The sequence below is a fragment of the Lepidothrix coronata genome, unplaced genomic scaffold (assembly GCF_001604755.1).
Source record: "Lepidothrix coronata isolate B3197 unplaced genomic scaffold, Lepidothrix_coronata-1.0 Scaffold175, whole genome shotgun sequence".
In the NCBI taxonomy this organism is placed as follows: domain Eukaryota; kingdom Metazoa; phylum Chordata; class Aves; order Passeriformes; family Pipridae; genus Lepidothrix; species Lepidothrix coronata.
The window spans coordinates 1262320-1285788 of record NW_016690355.1 but is presented as its reverse complement, the minus strand read 5'-3'; the positions used below and the strand labels follow the sequence as shown (position 1 = coordinate 1285788).

Genomic DNA, 23469 nt, shown 5'->3' with positions numbered 1-23469 from the left:
GAAGTGTAGTGTGTAAAGTCTTACATAAGTCTCCAGCAAGAAGCCCAGTGGAGATTAATAAAGCATAAGGATTATTTCATACCATGATGAGCATTATTGAGCTGGCAGTGACCTTGAATTTGACCCAAATTTATGGCTGGCAGAGCCATCACTTGTTGCTAAAGAAAACTACTTTTCTTTTTAACAGAAAATACTGGAAGTTGGACTTCTCACTGGTAAGATGGAATGTAAGCATTAGGAAGAGAGACTTTGAGATGAGAATGACTCAGGTTTCCTGTTTTTCCCCAATACACTTCACTGCCTGGCTCTTTCCAAGGACTTTGGTGTTCCTCACAGGGTCATAGACTGATATGTGGTATTTACACATTAAGCATTCTGAACCTGATGTTGAGAAATATAACTGCCTGGATTTATCAATAAGCCTGTAGCTTGCTACTTAATTCTACCCCAGCAGAATTTTATCCTTTCTTCTTTGCTGAGCCTGTACCAGTGCATAATGCAGGTGTTTGAGTTGTTGCTTGGATACAAGATTCAGCTTTTCAGTAATCATTTTCTAGCCCCAAATATGCACCAGATATTGGTCAATGACTGTAAGAATATATTCTTTCTGCTGTTGATGAGGTATTGTAATATTTTAAACTGGTATTTTTACACTATCTTCTAAGCACCAATTTAAAAAACAGTTTGAGTGCCATTCTATTCAGAGTTCTTTCCATTTATTAAAAATATATTACTTCAACCATGCACTCAGATATGTGAGCTGCTACAAGCTTCAGGTGGAATTACCTCAAATATGCCAAGTTTACTTAGAAATGTTCTGAAGAGCAAAAACAAGAGTTATATAGAGGTAGTATTGCACTGTGTATGTATCAAGCAGATAAAGTAGAGGTCCTTCTTTGATATTTTTCCTAGTTAAAGATGAAGAAGTGCCACCCCAGTTGTGCAAAGCTGAGCAGTTCCAGTGCAGCAATAAACGGTGTATCCAGGATCGCTGGCGCTGCGATGGGGACGACGACTGCCTGGATGGCAGTGATGAACACTCTGAAATCTGCTGTATGTATGCATTTACATTTTAACCCCCAATCCATAGTTTCTTTTAAAAATTGGACACAAAATAGTGTAAGTCTGAAGGGAATCAAAAGAGCTAATCCTTAAGTCACTCATGTAAATCTTTCATATTCTTCTTTTCATGCATAGCGGTCCTTTCAAATGACACTCATGTACTCATTTCATAGCATAGAAGACCAATCATCTTTTGGTTTCGACATCATCATATCTGATTTTTTAAACGTTGGTATTTTTTGCTTTGTTTCCCACTGTTGCCCTTTTTTTATATGGGTCACGGTATAATACCCAATGGCAGGGACACAGGAAGCCAGGCTTTTCTCCTTAGTGCCCACTAGCAGGGCAAGAGGTAATGGACACAAACTGAAAAGCATGAATTTTATCTGAGCACAGATCTGAACATCTGAAAGAAAACACTTCTTTTCTGTGAGTGTAGTCAAACACTGGAAAAGATTGCCCAGAAAGGTTGTGGAGTTTCTGTCTGTGGAGATGCTCAACACTTATATGCACGTGGTCCTGGGAAGTCTGCTCGACTTGGCTCTGCTTGAGCAGGAGATTAGATTAAGTGATCTCAGTAGTTCCCTTTCAAGCATGAACATTTCTGTGATACTGTAATGCATTTCTTAAAAAAACAAACAAACAAAAAACCCCAACAAAACCAGCAAAACAAAACCAAACCAAAACCAACCAAACAAAGAAAAACAAAAAAAAAACCCAAAAGAATACCCAAACCAACCACCAACAAAAAAAAAAAAAAAAAAAAAAACACAAAAACCCCACCAAGAAAAACCAATTAAAAAAACAAAACCCAACTCCCTACACCACTTCCAGTTTTAAATTAGATGTAGTTTGTCTTTAAAATCAGTTTTACTGGAGCTGTATTTTTTTTGCAGTAGAGGAGTTCCACTATTGAAAAGCAAAGTAATAGAAAACATATCAATTATGTATTTCTGTCATTCCTGGGAGGTACTTAGGTAGCCTGCCATAAAATTAGTGTTGCAGCAATGACAATTCTTTCCCTTACTCAGTTTGTTGCAATGCTTTCTATTTCTGTCATTAGATCATTTCTCTAAACCAAGTCTCCTTTACTGAAATGAAAATATGTTGTTTTTTTCCCAGTCAGCTGTAGATATGAACACTCTTCTGCTGTGCAGCATTGTTCTATGTGTCTGAAAATTCTTATCATAGTCTCTCATTCTTATCTCTTTGAGACCAAACAATCTGGTAATTTGTTTTTGTGGTTTTGGTTTTTTTTCCAGTAGATGATGAGTCTTCTTTTTAAGTTTCATTGATTTTTCTGACTCAATTCCAAGGGTTGGATGTCCAAAAATGGATGTATGTTCTTCTGCTGAGGCTTCTGTGAAGCCGATTAGGCTGAAAAAATGTGTTGTGTGAATTTGCTCATACATCCTTGGTAAATCTTGCCTGCTTCACACTGGCCTGATGTTACTGATACATACTGAGCTGTAATGCCTAGATCTTTTTTATATGTCTGTTAAATAGCCAGTTTTGGGGTTTTCTCAAAGCATTTATGTATTTGTTCTGTCTAGAAGTCATTACTGATTCCATCCTAGATATTTTCAAAATATTTTTCAGGTTTTGAATTGTAGTGCTTACTAGCATTTTTAATACTGGGTTTCTTGCACTTAAATTAGGGAGCTCAACTAATAAAGACAGAGAGAAAGAAAATCTTTTGGCAGATTGGACTTGATTCTGTATTAAATCAGTCTAATGAGACCAATTCATTGATCAAAGCTTGTAATTCTCCGAGGATTTATGCAGATACAAATGAAATCATAATCTGATCTTAAATCCATACATGATCTATAGCTCATGTGGCCAGTATGATAACATTGATCTCTCTTCAGCAGTTGCTATAGTAACTTTAATAGTTCTTTATGAGTTTGAAATATTTACAATTATGAATAGAATACACACATATATTACTAAATATCTGTGTGCAAAAGCTTAACTACCACTTAGAACAGTATCTGTGTCTAGTAATAAAGTCATATTAAAAAAAAAAAGTCTTCAATTTGTAATTTTATTACGTGGATGCTAAGAGTTTTGTTCTCCAGTCACATTGCAAACTAGATTTCTTCAGGAGTATTAGATTTGGAACACCTTTCTGCTCGTGTTATTAATTATTCTCTACTTGCAGTGTTTCTGCAAGTACCCTGCACCCAAAACACTCATGAAGGGTCATGTGCTATTGATATCACCCTCGCTCTGTGTCGTCTTCAATAGGAAGAACAGGTAGAAAGGTCAAAAATAAAAGCTACTGAAATGTCAAGGATAAGCCTGCAAGGCATCCTTTCGTTTTAAATACCGTTTGTTTCCAGATGTATGGTTAAACTTTAGGAAAGACTGTGGTTGGCTGAGTAGGTGAAAAATAGCTCGAGATTATTTTTAACCCAGCGTTTGGAACTGTGTGTAGTTTACTGCTCTTGTCTAGATGAAGATTAACAAGATGTGGTAATAACAGATGTTATTAGCATAAAAGAAACACAACGTATACACTTGCTACAGGTGCAACAGCAGGCCAATAGTTTTGACATAATTTCTGTGTGTTCAGTCTTCATCCTTTCCATGATACTTGGTAGAGCCAGCAAAAAAATGTTTGAGAGATACCTTGTTCACTCTTGAATACCAAGGGGTTTTTTGTTAGTTTTACACTGTGTTGCATATTTCACTTTTTGACACCTACAATTTCACGGTAAGTAAACAGCAGATCTATATATGGCCATTGACAGTAATGTGCATCATTTTAGAAGCATTTTATGGCCTGCCCAAATCCCTCCTCACTGTGGTATGATATTTTGGATATGCACTTAGCAGTTTGCATCTGTTCCCTTTGGTGTTTTCCTTTGTTTATATGCACTTCAGTAAGCAAACCTCATCATGCTGCTAAAATGTGACCAAGGACATGTTTCTTTAAGGAGATAGCAAGAGTATAAAATACTGCTACCTTTATCACTTAATAGAAGAGGATCTCCATATTGACAGTAGTATGACAGAAGAATCTTTACTATGTATTGCTTAATTTATGATTGGAGCACTGCAATATTTTTTAATTGACTGGTTTGTCAAACAATTTTTATGTTATGGTGGTTATATATACAGGATAACTCCACTAACTGCATTACCAGGAAATACCACTTAATGTGCTCTTTTCAGCTGCTTTTTTCAGATTATTTTCTTAGGAAAAAACCTCTCTTTTTTTTTTTTTTTCTTTTCCTCCACAGTCAATCATAGTTGTCCTGATGATCAGTTTAAGTGCCAAAATAATCGCTGCATTCCCAAGAGGTGGCTTTGTGATGGAGCCAATGATTGTGGTAATAATGAAGATGAATCAAATAAAACTTGTGCAGGTAAAAATTACACTTGATTATGCATACAAGTTGTCTAACATCAGTTCCATCAATAGTTCAGGACTAATATGAGCTGAACTGAACCAGTCTGCTACTAGTATAATCTGATTATTGACATTTAAAATTAATTCAGATTTTGATGCCATTAAGACTGGAACAAAAATTATCTTTTACTTAATCCATATGCTCAGCTGTGCTTTCCAAAGTACTTCAGCACTTAATCTGTCCATGTGGGTTGACTGTCAATGCAATGCTTAGGTACAAACTTCAGGTACAAATTCTTTTTGGCAGTTAGAATTTTGTTTGTCAACATACCATGATAAGAGCCATGTCACTAGTAAATTTTATGTTGATTTACTTTATGCATAATTAGTTACTCAGTTTCCACTCAGTGCCTTTAAATTGTTTTCATTTGTAAGTTATTAACTCTACAGTGGATTTTTAAGGAAATACCCAGATGAAGATTGTTTACTGATTCCACTGCAGTAAATCATGGAGTTCCCAATCTGCCTTTTGCTTTTGTGGAAATGATGTTTAGTGCTTGTTTTCAGAGTACAGTAAACAAGCATTAAATATCAGAATACAAAATATCAGGCATCAATAAGCTGATGATTATTTTAAGCTGTGTGATTATTTTAACACTGTGTGTTAAAATATTCCCTGAACTCATTTTACTTGATCTAAATTTTCTTACGTATAATAACTAGTTTTGATTGTTACTTTTGTGGTTTGGCTAAAAGGACTGTAGCACAAATTCAGACCTACAGTGTCCATATCACCTCTACTGTGTTATTGTGGATTGTAAAACATCTTGATATCCTTTGATATTCAGCTGTTTGCTTGTAGGATGAGAGTCTTATTTGAAGACCATGTTTTTTATGCCTGTGTCAGTTGGATATGGATTGAATTTTCGATTCTTGTTTTTCCATTTATTCCTGCAGTGACAAACACTATTAATGTTTAAAAAATTACTTCTTTGAAATACTTTAAACTTATATTCTTCTCTTGTATTTTGGGCTATTTCTATGAAGAAAAAGGAAAATGGTAGTTGAGAATACAAAATGAAGAAATATTATTTTGATTATTGAGGGGTTTGAAATATCAGCCATTTTTTTAAAGTGTAGAATGACATACACAACTCTATTAAAAAAAACCTTAAATTTGGAATCAAAATCTGTGTCACTATCACTGGCATTGTTATAGGTTCACATTTGAATAAACAAAATTCTAAGTAATGACAGGTTTACATGTTAGATTTTCGTAGTGATGTCTTACTACTCATCAGCTTTCGAAGTAATTTATGTAGTTACATATCATGGTTTCTTTTAGTGATCTTTATTTCTTCAGGAAGAAGACATGCATTGATTCCTTTAATGGATGATTACAATTATGTATTTGCAAAGGCTATGATTCTAAGAACAGTGAGGCCAGGCACAATGCACACATGCTGTGCCATCTTTCTCTGTAAATATGAATTTCACAAGATCATTATTTATGTTATGGAGTGCAATTTGTTAATATTCTGATCAGTAGACATTTTCATCCCCTGATTTTTGCTTGCTTCACCTCTGGCATTAGCGTTATTTCATCTGGCACTAATGCTCCTCTACCACCTAGTTTTGTATCATTACATGTAAAACCTCATGGTCTCATATGGTGAAGAAACCACTAAGAATTCCACATAACAGAGGTAGAACAGGTGGCCTCAGTTTTCTCTGACGCCAGAGGAGGTGGATGATGTTTAGTTGGATCGGGTGAAATGTTCAGCAGGCCAAGGAGGTGCCCTCCAGACTTGCCACTTCTACACACAGACGTGCACCGGGAGACCTGATGGATTTAGTCCATTTCCTCGCATTTTTGGAGTGTTTTGTCTTGACAGCAAGAACGTGTCAGGTTGACCAATTTTCCTGTGGGAATGGACGCTGCATTCCGACATCATGGCTGTGTGACAGGGAGGATGACTGTGGGGATGGGACAGATGAAATGACATCCTGTGGTAAGTAAATTCTCTTTTAGGGAAAAAAAAAAAAAAAGTGAAATTATTCTGTAAAAAAGTAAAACGTATAGGGATTTCTGTTCATGTGAAACTGATGGGTATGAGGGACCATCTTGTTTTTATATGAACTGGTGATGGTATTTCTGAAATGGCAGATAGAATTTGATTAATAAATAAACCCAAAACAGAGGCAGAATTTTCTATTAAGGAGCTCCTAACTACAATACCAAATATGCAGATCAATCAACTTAACACTTTTTCTAATTTACAGCCCATTATCAAATACTCTCACCCTCAAAAATTATTCTTTATCTCTGCCACATACCTCTTCACATGGGCTCCCTCAGCATATTCTAGATGTCAATATAATCAGCCTGTTTTAAGTCTGAACAGAAGGATACTTTGATGTTGTATTTTGCAGAAAAAAAATAGCATTTCTTGATTATATTATGAGAATTTCAGCAGCTGTGCTGATTGCTGCTTTGCAGAGATATTGCAGGGAGGTGTGCTCTCTCTAATCAGCTGCTCCCAAACAATTAAGGTTTTTAATCGTCATCTGTTTGGCAGGGCACAGGTAACTGCTGTGAGTCTGAGAGCACAAGGGTCAATGAGCTGTCTGCAAATATAGAATCATGGAATGGTTTGAGTTGGAAAGGACCTTAAAGACCATTTTGTTCCAACTTCCCTGCCATGGGCAGGGACACCTTCTGGTAGATCAGGTTGCTCAGAGCCCCATCCAGCCTGGCCTTGAACACTTTCAGGATGGGGCATAAAATAAAGTCATTATATGAGTAAAAACTATAATATTATTAAAGTAGACTTCTAATGCCGTGCTTCAAATCAAATAAATTCAGTTGTGTACAGAGGTAGAATAAGTCATCTCGTTGCATTTGCAATCTCTAAAATTATAACACTGGGTAATGGTAAAGCATTGGCACTCACTGCTAGAACAGTTTATCTGGCTGGCTGTGCCTTGTTCTCAGACACATTAGGAACACGCAGAGTTTAATGGCATCTTTGTAATTCCTTCCCATAGATTTTGTTTAGTGTCCTCTCAACTGATCTGGAATATTTCTCCAGATCATTTAATCGGGATTTATTTTACCAGCTGTTTCTCTGTTTAGCCAAACTTTACATACGTTTCATGGTTTAGAATCTTGTTTCTTTATCCTCGAGCACTGTGGTTGTGCAAATATGTCAAATATTTTTCGTTCTGCCTTATATTTTGATCACTAATAGCATTTATTTAGCTATTCTGTTTAGTGCCATATATTTTCTTCTTTGAAACATTTTAAAATTCTTGCATGCACAAGGATAGCAGAGAGAAATGAGATCGGTGTCTCCACTGTGGAGAGACTTCACTGTGAGCTCAAGAAGCACCATTCTTGCTTTCTCTCTCTTCAGGACAGCCAGGACAGGGCAGGATATGAATCAGCTACAGGATGTGCATCTCTGCTGGGAAATAGGAAAGAAAGGTGGTAGAGAGACCATAGGGACAATGAGGGGAAGTGTTGTGTCTGTCTTCCAGGATGTGAGGAAGAGCTGTGGATGATGATGGAGGCTGGGTCCATGAGAAGCAAACACTGGAAAGGCTGTAAAACATCCTTGGAAAGGCTGTGGGGGGCTGGAAATCATGAGAGGGCTGATGGTGTTGGTGAGGATAAGCGTAAGTCATTTTAGTTAGCTTCTGTCCCTTTTTACAGGTCTTGGGTAGACAGATGAACATGCAAATGAAGTCATGGAGGCATTAATGTATGGGAAAGTGAAAAAATACATTTAAAATATTAGTTAAATTTCTGGAAAAATTATTGAACAGCTAAAAATCAAAATTAAAAATTGCTTTCAGATTTGCTTGAAGCACATAAGGCATGTATTGTAGCTAAGCAGTTGAACATTTCAATAATTTCCATTATTTGTCTCAGAAGAGATTTTTGTTGTCCCTGTAATGTGTTCCCCAAGAAAAAAGATGGGTTTTTTTTATATAACAAAAAACCAAACAACCCCCAAACAAAACAACCAATGAAGCAAAAATGAACAAAAATCACAAAAAACCCCAAGGCAAACTCCAAAACTTCCTAGTTTTCTAGGAGTGTTGTCATCAATATTAGCTTTTTTCCCACCCTTTTCTGTTTTGAAGCAGGATAATCACGTCCAGTGAAGTTCTTGGGGATCTCTAAATTTGCTGTTTGATGCATCTGCTTTGGCTTAGTGCTCTCTCATGTGACTCTTTTTAAGCCAAGTCTTTTTAAGACAAGCAATTTCATTTCTTGTCCTCAGGAACTTTTACATTTAATGACATTTTTTAAAGATTTAGAAAATCTCATCAGTACTGTGGGGTTTCTTTGAGAATTAGGCCACGTAAGTAGCAGTGAGGACCCAACTGAGACTTTCAGATTGTTTTCTTTGAATTGCAAGGTTTTGTAAACTAGATCTTATATTTTCCAAACTGTTGAACAGGACAATGGTATGAATGCACATATCTGGCTATGTCATGGGTTTTAGAAGAAAAAGAACTCTGGAAAAAATTCAGACTATATTTGAGTAATTCTATGCAGAGGCATACTAGACAATTATAAAAACAAATATCTGTGTAATATAGATGATTCTTTATTAAATACATTGTTTCAGATTTCTGCTACTTTCCTGAAATGCTTGGAGGAACTGCTTGTAAATACTGACGTTTTAATTTTGGATTTTATTATGCCAATGTAGAGTAACTTTGTTTCTTTTCTTTTGCTTAACCTTCTCATTTTAGAGTCTTCCATTTCCTGTCTTTTACTGGCAGTGCTATTGCAATTGGAGAACTCTTTTATATAAATAAACACATAGAATATGGTCCATATCAGTTGTTCATATCAAGCTATAATTATTCATAAATATTATCATGTTTAGTAGCAAAACCAGCCCTGGTCTGATGGGAATGTAGGACCATGTTATATGGCACAAAATAATGCATTTTAGTGGCCTGTGTGGAGGAAGGATGGGGTTTGGACTAGTATTTACAGTTTTAAAGCTTTTTTTACCCTCCCTTTTTGGTGTCTCACCTTTCTTTCTTCTCCAGATTAAGTAGCTGGCAGGTGCAGATGTTTGATACAGCACACTTTTGTGACTTATGCACATAGGAGGGTGGAAGAACATTACTGAAGAGGATATACATTAAATAGTTTGTATTTCTTTTTGAACACTTTCACAGAATTCCCAACATGTGAGCCACTAACTCAGTTTATATGCAGAAATGGAAGATGCATTAGCAGCAAATGGCTCTGTGATTCAGGCAAGTATCAAGTGCTCCATATGTGCAATGAATATGATGGATATTACATAAATATTGCTTTGATGCACACACTTCTTTTCTGAGTCTGATATTACCAGTTTGACTTGTAAGTGGTCAGAGAATAAATAAACCATTTTTAAATTACTGACCTGACCTAGAAAGCAGCAGTATTGAAGCTTCATATAAGGAATGAGGCATTGGATGTGGTAATAGTTGCAAACAGTATATTATGTAGAATCAAGTATGTTGCTTCATTATTAAAAAAAAAAAAACATGTCAAGCTATTGCTTATGAAAGTATCCTCTGCTTTTAGAAAACTAAATAGTTCCAGTGACCAATATATCTGTTTTTTCTTATTGTTTGTGGACAAGTTCAATTAAAGAAATAGCATCCCACGAGAATGAAGGACAGGAAGACTTTACAATGTATTTGGGTTTTTTTGTCTAAAAGAAGTACATGTTTGAATGGCAGCTGTTCAAATGAATCTTAGAACTGTTGGTGTGGCAGTGATGTCATGCCAGTCCTAATAACATTGGGTTGGTTCTTCATCCATCAAAGCATTTAATGTTACTTTAATTTTATGAGTCCAGCAGGAATTCGTACCTATATATGGACAAATTCCCCAAATTATCATTGTGCTGACTGAAATTCTGTGCAAGGAGACCCTTTAGAGTTTATCTAACATATTTATCTTTTTGCTCCTTTCATGACCACAATCAAATTACAGAAATTGCCTTTAGGTTGTTGTAATGACTACAACATTAGAGTAAAAAGAAACTTCATTTCACACTTGTTATTATTTCATGCAACCTTGCACTGTTGCAAATACATGGAAACAACAGGTTTAATACTATTAAAAAGAAATTCTGCCATCAGGGTTTCATTTTGGTTTATATAAAGCTCTTTTTGTCTGTGATTAACTGTCTTCAGAGAGTAAAGTAAACCCAGTGTGTCTGCAAGGCTGTGTAGTTACACACAACTAAAGAAATTAAGAAAATCTACAGCCTTCTTACGCTTGCTGGTGCCTGTGACTGAACAGCTGTAAAGGGTTAGATGATCCAAAGTGACAGAGTTGAGTGCTGTTGGTAAATAAGATTTAAGGTGTTATTGGCATTAGAAATAATTTCACCATGTACCTATGGGCAGTAAGCATATTACTGTATTTACTGTATTTATACTACCCTTTTTTTTTCCCTCCTTTTTGGAAATATTTTTCCCTCCTCACATCTTTTATTCAGATTTTTCTTGTATTTTAAAATATTAATATTTGCAGATGATGACTGTGGTGATGGAAGTGATGAGCTGGGCTGCATTCACTCCTGTTCTGCTGACCAGTTCAGGTGTCGGAATGGTCGATGTATCCCGAGTCACTGGGCTTGTGATGGTGACAATGACTGTGGAGATTTCAGTGATGAAACCAAAACAAACTGCAGCAAGGAAGGTCAGATTTATTTTTTTTTTTCTTCCTGCATTTTAGTGCTTATAAACAGAGAGAATACTTTGTTAGAAATACCGAAGACATGTCTTCAGTCAATGGAAAAAGAGACGATGCTTTTAACCTCAGTAGAGGTTGGGATGGGAAACATGTCAAGTGCAATATGATAACACAGAAGTGTATCATAGAAGAAGAATGCATTTGAAAGCAAAATGGATATTACAGTGAGATAAATTTTATAGTTTACTGAATTATGCTATTTGTGAGGTTTGTCGTATTACAGAGATGCACGCTGTCTAGGTGAAGAGACAGTAAGAAGCATTCCTTAAGTAGTTATTGATATTTTCTGTGTATTTTTTCATGCAGTGGAACAGTAGTACTCTCATTTTTGTGTGATCCAAGTTTTTGAGTTTGTAAGGATTTTTTTTTTTTTTAATCAAAGCATTTTAACAAACTACAGCCTATTTAAATGCCATACATTGTATTTATTTGGGTGGAGAGAAGGGAAAGACATTTGTAACAAAGAATAAATAATAATCAGACCAGAATGAGGGAATATCTTTCATATATTTCTCATAACGATTTTTCCACAACAAAGTAATTGTACACAATGTTATTGGTCCCTTTTTATGAGTTTATATTCTAAATCTAGTTGCAAACCTCATACAAATAGATGAATTAGCAGAATGCATCATGACTGAAGTCTTTAATTTTTATACACTTACAAAAATTATTTTAATTCATCTGCAACTGAGCAACCGACTTATACCCTTGTTCATGTCCATCTGGAAGCTTAAAGCTTTTACAATGGAATGCAAGAATGTAAATTAGTTAAAAAAAAATCCAAGGCAACCTTAAATACTATAAAATGTATATTTGCAAACAGTGCTACAAGAATTTATTCAAATAGTGCTTATTGGTACAAACAGGAATGTATAAGTATGTCATTACTGTAAAGTGCATGTTATTGTTGTTAGTATGTTATTTAATAATAGAAATACAGTGGTAACAGTTTGGGAAAAGGAAAGCAAGGATAAGATTGAAAAGGCCATAATCTAGAAAATACTTAGAGAATTATGTATGTGGTGAATAATTAAACTCACATGGTAATTATGCTTTGAAGCAGCCAACAGTGATTCCATAGCTGCGTTGAACTCAAGTTCCTTGCTGTGGAATTTGGAGTGGCTGCAGCTGTTTTGCCAGTGCTGTAATAGCACAAACAAGGCAGGTGTTGGGGCCTTGTTAGAGCACAGGTGTGACCTTTCATGTTTTGTGAACTAGGAGATGGGCTTTGTTGGATAAAAGAGACTGAGGGAGGAGGAGGGAATGTAGCTTGAGAATGAAAGGCAGAGCGTGTGAAGCACCAGGAAAGCTCACTTGGCCTTGGTCATCTTTGCATCTCCAAACTCGTTCCTGTCTGACCTCTGTGAAAAAAAGAACTAAAAATTGGTATTTTCCTTAAGCCTATAGTAGAGGAGAGGAGTGAAGGGCGTGAGCGGGATAAGAAAGAGCTTTTCTGAAGCTTGTATTAGAGTGATGAGTTAGGATGAAATAGTGAGTTTTGAGTGTTATACTTGGGGACTCTGATTTTGGCTTTTGTTAGGAAGCTGGATTCTAAGTCAACGTAGACTTGGAATGGAAAAAAATAAAAATCACATGAGCAAAATTCTTCAATGTAATTCTTATTTTTCTAAGAAACTCCCTCTCCTGGAAGGTGCAGTGGGAGGGAATTTCAGTGCAGTCCTGATGGGAACTGTGTCCCTGAGTTGTGGCGCTGCGATGGAGAAAAGGACTGTGAAGATGGGAGTGATGAAAAGGGCTGTAATGGAACTATCCGACTGTGTGATGAAAAAACAAAGTTCTCCTGCCGGAGTACAGGTATGTGCTTGCAGATATGTTTTGCTCTCATTTGCTCAGTGTGTGTATGTGTGTGTGTTGTTTGATCACATACCTACTGTTTGACTACTGCTTTTAATGATTAATACTCCTGAGGTGAGGTTGCTTATTGTGCTCATACCAGGAAAATACATCCCCTAACCTGTTTTCTGATTTACGATACGAAATGGATGAGTTCTGAGCTTACTTAAAGCTGAAATTATTCTCTATGATAGTACATCAAACCAAATATTTAAATGTAGCATTTAATAGTACTCCAAAGTCCAGGTATTTTCTTCTATTTTCTGTCTTTGGCCTTAGAAGCAAGTTGAATAAAGTGATACAAAGTAATTAGCTAGAAGACTTCAAAGAATTTGAACTGCAGCACTGGAAGAAAAATATATTCTTTGAGAATGTTTAAAATAATTTTTCCCTAAGTATACTTCATTAAAAGATGTGAAAAGAATGTGACAATCATTACATGAGGATATTTGGCCAAAAAATGTTTAGATGGAATATTTTTTTTAAGGAAAAGTCCATTTAAGGAAGAAATTAATATATGTCAACATTGTATTAATATTTTTGTAATTTCTTTCAAAGCTTAATGGGATATTAAGGCTAATATAACTTTCAAAACCAAATTTAATTCAGATTATAATAAGTACTAATATTATTTTTATTAGGCAACTGTAATTATTACAGGAAAGGAAAACCCATTCTAATGCCTGTATTATAGCTAAGCATGATAAAAGTGGCAGACTAGTTATGTGAGCTGTCTAAAAGCAGTTTGCTGCTGTTTGAATTTTAAAGTTATAGAAATCATAATGTCCTGATAAAAAAACATGGAATACTGAATTTTGTCTAAATAAAACATTTCCTTTTGTGTTCTTACCAGTTCCATAAGCAGTTGTTAAATTAAATAGTTTCCATAAGTAAAAATGGATTATTGCCTTCTAATAGAATGGCCTGTTCCCTTAAATAGACTGATGGAAACCCTGACCCAGGAAATCCACTTCTTGCTGATGCTTTTTCCTAGTGCTTAGATGGGGAAAAGGTAATACCAGCCCAAGTGACTAAAGCTGAATTATGAGAGAGAAGAAAGGTGAAATCTCAATAGATGAGGTTTATTTTCAGCAGTCGCATTTGGAAAACTAATGAGATGTTACTACTTTAGTTAATACAAAGCAAAGAACAAGGTTAGAGGCAGTTTGGAATACAAGATGAAGTGTAGATTTTAGTTATTAGTCTTGACTATGTTTTGGAAAAACTTGCTTCCTAGGCTTAACTTTGGTTTCTTGATTAACCTGAATGATTTTAGATACAGAGAGTAAAAAACCCATTCTGGTGGTAAGCTGAAATTTTCCCAAGTACAGCTACAGTAATAAAAGGAAATAACAAATATTTACTTTCAGCATAACCCTTTGAATGAGTGGTCTTTGCAGCAAAGAACTAGAACAACTTTTTAAAGTCCACAGTTTCACTTCCAAACTACATTACCTCATTATACGCTCCTCTAAGTTTGCAGTCGTGTAAGGAGAGCAACATGTTTTTTCACAGGATGAAGGATGACATCTCTGGCTGCCACATAGAAATACAACAAAAAAAAAAACAAAAAAAAAATTCATCAAACATTTGGGTTAAATTCAAGGATTTATGGCTTTGATTTAGAAGAAAATGGAGTTATGCTTGTTAGTTGTGTGTAAATACACCACTTTAGGTATCAGCTGTGACAGTTTCATCCATAATTTTTTTCTTTCACAATTTTCCTTCCATCAGTCCTGGAAGGAGCAAAACTGCTGCTCTGGAGGAGGCTTGTTGGCAGTGCACTGTAACGGAAAACAGCAAAGGCAGTTTTTTGTTTAGCTACTTTTCAGTTTAATTCCTTGTGGTAGGACAAAGGAGCAATAATGGGTTTATGAGAAATAGTCATGTTTCAGGAGAAATGCAATTTTCTCTGTGGGTTCTTCTAAAGAAATAATGCTGCCTGGCTTCCACATTTATGAGAATTGTACAGATGAGGTGGTATTGGCTAATTTTCCCCTTATAGATTGCTAGGTGGTGGCATCAGGATTCCTAACACAGCACGTGATGGGTCTGGGTAGGAACGTGTGTGTGTGTGTGTGTGGAGCTGAAACACCCAGTACTTCTGAAGAGAAATGACAGTTGGTGAGAGCAATAACAGTGAGATGTTACTGCTCACTTTTGGTTATTTCTTTTTCATTTTATTCTTTTCCATACATAGGAGGTGCAGGGTCTTTCCTTACTGTAGTTTTTGTTGGCTCTGGTTGTTCTGTCACAGTGCCACAGGTGTGAGTGCCATGTTACAAATACAGCATTTGTCAGCACTGAGCGAAAAATGTGCTTTTTCTGCTCAGAGTGGTGGTGGTGGTCTCAACTTTTTTTCCTAATAAATTATCTGACTGTTTGAATAGCAAAAGACCTCTGTCGTATTTCTCTTTAACCACATTATTTGTTGAATAAACAGACACTTTTCTCTTTCCCCTTGCGTGTCTTCTATTTTTGTTTTATATTTTTAAACCTTTAGTATTTTTGTTGGTCCTGCTGGAACTTTCAACCCGGACAGTTCTTGAGCTGTGGTATCCAAAGTCAGCCAAAATTGCTTCAGGGTACTTGAGTTTCCAGATTTCAGAATTGCTTTTCTAATTTTTTCAAGAGCATCACATGGTTGTTTGTGGTGATGTGTGATGAAAACTATACTAGAGGTTGTGTAGCAGTAGGATATGAAGTGCAATAACTACCTGATTAGGATTGACTACTGTTGGGCTGCTTCTAGCCAATTATTTTCTGGTTTTAAATTAGATTAGACTTCTTTTAAATTAGACTAGATTAATTTAAATTAGAATAAGACTCAACTTTCTATTTTAAATTCTAATTCTGAAAATTATTGCAGGCATGTACTTCAGCTGAGTTTTATGTACTACATAAATCTGTCCTTTTTATTCCATCTCCCTACTTTTCAGTTATTAGTACTGGAGCAAGAGCTGAATCTCTGCAATCTTACTTAAAAAGTCATCTAATTACTCTGATGATCATAATAAAGTACTTCTGTGAAGGCAAATGCAAAAGAGTCATGAATACTTCAGTTTAGTAAGCAGTAGATCTGAACTTTAGTGTATATTTGTCATACAGTTCTTTACAATTTTTCAAGCAGCAGTTAATTTTGTACCTTACCATTTTAATGCTATTATTTTATACTTTTTTTCCTCACATTTTAATAATATATCAGAGGGTGAAATAAAGATGAGGGAAGAAGTAGGATTCCTTTGGAATGGAAATTAAGGAATGTGCATAGAGGAAATAAAGTCAATAGGTGATCATCATGGGGATGCTGGAAAGAGAGAGCACTGGTACCCTCTGGATGGGGCAGTGGGAGAATCCAGGTTATGGGTGTGTGACAAGTAGAGGAGAGTGGAGAGAAGCTGGTACTGAGGAAGGCTGGGAAGGAAAGGTTGTCCAAAAATATGATGAAGAAATTGGTAGGGCTGCCCTACAGATTCTCTGAGGGTTTATGAGGAGGAAAAAGCTACTGTGGAGTTACAGAATGGGAGGAATTTTGAAAGAGGTGAAGATTTAATAAGAGTGTAACAATGGGACACATGGAGGAACTCAAAGGGTGGGTGGAAAGGGTATCAGTCATCAGGTGGGTTTGCCAGTGTTCCTTCCACTTGTTTCCTGCCTTCCCCGTCTCCTCTCATACTTTCAGATCTTTAGAGCTTTGCCTCTTGTACAACTACTTTGATAACCTTTTTGACATAATGATCTTTCAGACTGATGAAATTTCTGACTGAAAGGGTGGATTCAGTTGACATTGTAAATGTGAATAAAAAGAAACAACTACAGCAAGTAAACTAGGAAATTATGTATGTTGTTCCAATCCTGTATTTTTATCCTCAGTTCATTGTTTTCTGTGGTAACAAATATTTTCTTTAGGTCCTTTTTTTTTTTTTTGTTCTATCATACAGGAGGCATTTGTAAAGATCTAATTTCTACTAAAAGCTTTAAACACAAGAAATGTCCATGTTCTTGAAATAATGTGGTTCAGTCTAAGTCTCAGAGGTGTTCTATGAGCAAGATCATTGACCATCACAACATTTTATTTAATATGTCACATTGGAACACTCTTTCATTTCGATGGGAACAAGATTGAGTCCATTCTACAGGTTAGGAAGGCGTCACAGCTTTAGGCAGCAAGAATTACCTATAAGAGGAAACTGAATGCAATTAATGCTGCATCAAAGTAGTTTTCCTAAGGTTGAAAACGTAATCAATCCAAAAACCTCGTGGGCTCGGTATCCCAACAAACAGTGAATGGTATAAAAACAGTTAATTCTGTTGTATTTGCTAATATTTGTAGGAAATAAAAAAAGTTGGAGAAGCATTTGGATCAGGCTTTCCCACATACTTGTTGCTTCAGGCCTTCTGTTGCACTGTGTTACATGTATTTCTTCAGTGTTACAGAAAAGAGCAATGGAAAAAAACAGATATATCCATTGAGGCAATTAATTTATGATGGAATTTAACTAAAAAGGTTCCTGGAAACCAGAAATATGAGTTTCCCTAAGGGGCAATAAAGCAAAAATACTTCAGTGAATTTTAAGTAATGATTTCAAGACAGTCATAATATTTCATTAAGTCCATCTCTTTAGGATTTTGGCAAAGATTAATTCTTTGAAAGTATATTCTACTTAAGAACCTGTCATATATATCATGATGAAAGATGAATCTTTCATTATAAAACATATCTTCACTAAGGTATGAGAGAGGCAGGAAAACTGTTTTGCCCTGTAAACATTTGAATGTATAAAAGATTAAAATAACAGATTAGGAGCTCTGCTGGAAGCAACTTTGATTTATTTTGGGTTCTGGTTAGTTTAGTTGATGTTGGTATTTTCCATTAGCTTTCATTCTACTGCTATTTTATAATATTATATAAAAATCAATGATCATTCAAGATAAAAAATAGGGATAATTTTTTGAAACATTTGTGATTGCAGGTAATGATAAACTGCATACATAACATGCATGCAATTTTGGTTCCTTGTGTTTGTGCAATTCTGTCTGTTCAGTATAGCATATTTGGGACTTTGGCCACTATAGAAATAATGGAAGCTTTTCATTCTAATCGACACCCCTCCCTGTTTACATTTTACAGGTGATTTTGCACTGGTAAAACAATGTTCTGTTGTTTGAAACCACACTCAGTGTAGTATGGTCCTGAAGTTTTTCTTGCTTTTCTTCACCAAAAGTGCAAAGAGTCTCACATTTGCCTTGTGAGTGCTGCAGAAACTTATTTTTTCATTCTTCTTTCCCTATCTTTTATCCCATTGACATTGTGAGAACATCAGCACCCTACACAATCAAGGGAAAAGCACTGCACTGATCTTAAGCGTTTCCTTTCAAAGAAATTGAAATCTGATTCTGTATCCCAGCAGACAGTGGAGCTGGGGACAGTTGCTATATTGTATGGAGAGAGCACAGAATCTCTAACCATGTTAGTTTTACCCTAGCTGATTATTTTACGCTCTCACTCACTTGCTTCCCCCCTCCAAGTCATAATCAGTCTCAGTTTCCTACTGGGAAGAATGCTGCTGAACTGGGAAGGCTGGGCAGAAAGTCATGTGGGTTCACGCTGTGCAGGTTTGAAGTTATCAGTCTCAGGCATTGCCAGTGAGCCCCTGGGCATCCACCAGCACTGCTCTCAGTGGATCCAAATGTTTCCAGGACCTTCTTTCCCATTACAACTTGATTTTGTCTAAGTGAATGGCTTATAGGCAAAAAAAAAAAATAATTAAAAAATGGTTCGAGCTCAGCTTCATAACCGATGGTTCTATCTGTTCTCTCTTTGTTAAGTGGAAAATAAAGTATATGACATTTTTGTTCAATGTAGGTGTTATCAAAATTTACAATTAGTCCCTCCTGGTTGTATTTAGCAAGTAACAAGTTATTCCTCAGAGTTGAAAAACAGCTTGGGACAGGAGCACACACACACCTGTAAGTGGCAGCATTCCCAATATTGGCTCTTTTTCACCTATTAAAATCCCTGGCTTTGTTGATTCTTATTTAATACCTGTATTAATTTTTTTAAAAATAAAAACCCCTTTTTTAATCAAGGAACTATTTCATCTCTAAACATTGATGGTCAGCACAAAGGTGGAAATCTTTTTCCCCTTTTGAGAAATGAAGGCACTGATCTGAGCACTGGTTTGACAAAACTGAAATCATGTAAGACATTTCCTCCTCTGTAGTTATTTTCTCTAAAAGCTGATAATTTATCTGACATAATCTGGGAATGTGTTGTGTATACTTCCTAGAAGGATTTTTGCTTCTCAAACCCTTGCTAGTGGAAACTCTCACACTAAAACATTGCTCACATGGAGGGCCGTTGGAAAACACATGAAGAAAAGCAGAAATTAAAAAAAAAAATTAAACATATCAGTATAATTTGATATATTTAACAGAATATGAGCATGTGTCCTGCCTGTATGCAGTTCTGTTCAGCATAGAAATAACTAAGATTGGTGGTGTCTGGAAAATTAGTCTGTCAACAGCGTTGCGGGATGGTGCTTCAGAATATAAGTTTGTTTCTTTCTGTTCATTAGAGGAAAGTGCTATTAATAGAAAAGCAGAATTAAAAAAAAAAATCTATATGTTGTTACTGAAGCTTTTTTCACCAAAGTTTGCCTCCAGTCTGATTTCCTGTGTTTATTGTCTCTTTTCTCCAAGGGAGATGCATTAGCAAAGCGTGGCTTTGTGATGGCGATATTGATTGTGAGGATCAGTCTGATGAGGATAATTGCGAGGGCTATATGTGTGGACCACCAAAATACCCTTGTGCTAATGATACCTCCATCTGCCTACAGCCTGAGAAGCTCTGCAATGGGAGAAGAGATTGTCCTGATGGATCTGATGAAGGCGATCTTTGTGGTACTTCTTTTAGACACATTTTTCTGATTACTCTTGATATTGTCTGTCTCAATGCTTCCTGTTGGAAAAAGTGTTCCCACGTTAATCTTACTGAAATTTTATCACCATAGCCTATGTGAGGATTTTTGTTTCATTAAAATCATACTGAGTTTACGCTTGACGTATCAGTTTTCTTCAAATAAGAGAAAACCTAGTTCCTTAGTTAAGTCTTTCATTTTCAACCCCCTTAAAATACTCTTGGAGATAAACAATTTAAAAGGCATTTATGTAAGAAAGGACTTAAGCTCATTTACAGTTCTCTCCAAGTAAAATATCTTGATTTCATATCACAGAATGGTTTGGGTTAGCAGGCACTTTAAAAATCATCCAATTCCAACTCCCTTGCCATGGGCAGGGACATCTTCCACTAGACCAGGTTGCCCAAAGCCACATCCAGCCTGGGCTTGAACACTTCTGTGGATGGAGCAGCCACAGCTTTGCTGGCAACCTGTGCCAGGGCCTCACTGCCCTCACAGTCAAAAATTTATTCTTAATATCTAATCTAACCCTGCCCTCTGTCCCTTTGAAGCTGTTCCCCCTTGTCCTGTCACTCCAGGCCCTTGGCCAAAGTCCATCTTCAGCTCTCTTGGAGCCCCTTTAGATACTGAAAGGTGCTTTAAGGTCTCCCTGGAGCCTTCTTTTCTCCGGGCTGAACAATCCCAACTCTCAGCCTGTCTCCACAGCAGAGGTTCTCCAACTCTCTGAGTGTCTTCATGGCTTCCTCTGGACTTGTTCCAACAGGTCCATGTTCTCCTTATGTTGGGGTCCCCAGCGCTGTTTGTAGTGCTACAGGTGGGGTCTCACAAGAATTCAGGGGGGAAAAAAAATCTCTTTCCTTTGACATCACCCTTTATTTGATGCAGCCCAGGGCACAGTTGGCTTTCTGGGCTGCAAGAGAACATTTCCAGGTTCTGTCAAGCTTCTCATCTACCAACAGCCCCATGTGCCTCTCAGGGCTGCTCTCAACCCGTTTTCCACCCAGCCTGTGTTTGTGCTTGGGGCTGCCCTGACCCAGGTTGTTGCACTTGACCCTGTTGAACTTCATGTTTTTCACAGGCCAACCTCTCAAGCCCGTCAGGGTCCTTCTGGATGGCATCTTTTCTGTGATGAATATTTACACACTAGATAATGTTAAAAATAACTATAGAAATCTGGTTTAGAAATGTAAAATTTGGTTTGCTTTAGAGGCCTTTTATGTGTTTTAGTTGCCCTGGTGACTTTAAGAATATACAATATAACTGAGAGCCCTTGTAGCCCTTAATTTTTATTTTTTCTCCATGTTATTTCAGATGAATGTTCACTTAACAATGGTGGATGTAGCCATCAATGTTCTGTGGTTCCTGGAGGAAGAATTGTGTGCTCCTGCCCTGCAGGATTCAGTCTTGGTATAGACAACAAAACTTGTGAGGTTATGGATTACTGTACCAAGCACCTGAAGTGCAGCCAAGTATGTGAACAGCATAAAAACACTGTCAAGTGCTCATGTTATGAAGGCTGGAAGCTCAGTAAGGATGGAGAAAATTGTGTTAGTACTGGTAAGCTGAAATACACTGAATTTTCAATATTCAGGATGTTAATAGATGATGTGGAAATTTACTGAGAGGTTATTTCACTTTTCTGTATGAAAATATAGGCTTGGATTATCCAAATGTGGGGCTGATGGCAATCTAAGGACTCCTTAAAGCTGTCCCTATTCTTGATGGAGACAAAGGGGTGTTGAAATACTAGGTTGTTGCTTGTAAGATTTTCTGAGAATGTTAATAACAAATAATTCCTAAATTGTTGGAAGTTTTATACCTTTTCCATGTATATTTAGTATGCATGAGAGATAAATATGTGTGTGTGTATATATATATGAAATATGGGGAATTTACTATATATTTTTAAGAAACAGATCCATCTGTGACATCACGATATTGATCAGTATTAGCTGAGGGTTCCGAGGGTTAATTTGGAATGTGCAGTTATGTGCTGCCTGTTAACATTCATGATTTCAGCAATTTTTCTCCCCTAAGATATTCTAGTACTTGTTTTTTGACATCAGTTAGACACTTTTCAGCTCAGTAATCGAGATGAAAACCAACATGAGCCAAAAGAGAGGAGGGGGGAGTGCACTCCCCTGGTTGTTCGCTACTGATGGGTACTGAAGCAGGATTTAGAAACTCTGTTAGGGGTGTCTTTTTCAAGTGCAGTGCTGTGTGTAAAATACAAACACGTACATGCAATATAAACTGTCATCACATCTTTACCTGCCCCATAGGGAGTTAAAACAGTATTGATTTTGCTGTCTAGATTTTCAGAATTTCAGTTGGGGATTTTTTTGATATTTTTATTCTGTATTATTTTCTTTTTTGATAGTATCTTATCAATTCTGAATAGAAATATCTCCCAGACTGTCTATTGCTTATTTGGATATTTCAGAATTCAATTGATATCATGATTAAGAAATTCTTATTCCACATACCTTTCATTTCTTCAGGTGATTCACATGAAAAAATTCAGAGTCAGCAAGTTAGAAATAAAGGCCTAATTTCCTTATTGCAGATCATCTGAAATTATTTAGTAATTAGCAACCAATGTAATGGTTTGTATTTTAGAAAAGACAAATTCTGATCTTTCCACTTTGACGATGCTCTAGCTAATTTACACAGCATTTTAGAACTCTGCTACAGTAGTAACAAAGCAAACAACTTACTTAGGGCCAAAATATTTATTGGGTGTAATAAAAATAATGTTTCTCTTTTCAAAACAATGAATAATTAAAATTTAGTTTTATATCATCGATATTCTCTTGAGGAGCTTTTAGCAAATGCTCATGAATTGCACGTCTTACCTTTGAGCTTTATTTTTAATTTGTTAAGAATGTGGTTTACATTCATCAGGCTGGAATAGCTGTTATAGTTTCTAGAATGATCTCCAAGTTCAGTGTTTGTGACTCTATCATTGTTACAGTAATGTGTAAATAGTTGCTACCGTGGTATGGGATGAGGGTTGCATGTTCAGACTTTACTGAGCTGATAGTAGACCCTCAAATCAGGCTTCACTGGTATATTAATGTGGTTCTGTGTATCTGAAATTTGTTTTATTCATGTCAAAGTTGTTATTTTATGACAGTATCTTAGTCTTATTCTCACTGTTTTTTTTTGATCAGGCTGATTTGGGTTTTTTATGGATATTTCCAGTAATTCAAGAAAATCCATTCTTACTGGATTATAGACATGAAAGGGGTAAAAGCATTTCAGGCAGAGTTAGTAACTCACTTGAGGAAAACTTCAAACAAACTTTAAATTAAAGCAGGTAGAAATGACCAGTATTTGGAAACTAAGGTGAAGAAAAACCCCAAGGTGAAATGAACTCATTTGTGCTAAAGTAAGGCTACAAGTTTCTCAGTTTTCCTTAAGCCCATGAGATGTTTCTGCTTAAAGTTTACTGGTATTGGTGAGAATCTGAAGTTACAGATAGATTTTTC

The 23469-nt window shown here is 36.2% G+C and overlaps 1 protein-coding gene across 5 annotated transcripts in view; it reads left to right on the top strand.

Annotated features, from left to right (window-relative positions):
- LRP1B (LDL receptor related protein 1B) overlaps positions 1-23469 on the top strand; it is a 675815-nt gene that overhangs the window by 448224 nt on the left and 204122 nt on the right. For all 5 annotated transcript variants that reach the window (XM_017830208.1, XM_017830207.1, XM_017830205.1 and 2 more), the window contains exons 15-22: positions 913-1053; positions 4311-4436; positions 6316-6432; positions 9626-9706; positions 10980-11147; positions 12837-13019; positions 19761-19961; positions 21290-21535. In XM_017830208.1, coding sequence (XP_017685697.1) covers positions 913-1053; positions 4311-4436; positions 6316-6432; positions 9626-9706; positions 10980-11147; positions 12837-13019; positions 19761-19961; positions 21290-21535 — 1263 coding nt within the window. The remainder of the gene's footprint in view (positions 1-912; positions 1054-4310; positions 4437-6315; positions 6433-9625; positions 9707-10979; positions 11148-12836; positions 13020-19760; positions 19962-21289; positions 21536-23469) is intronic.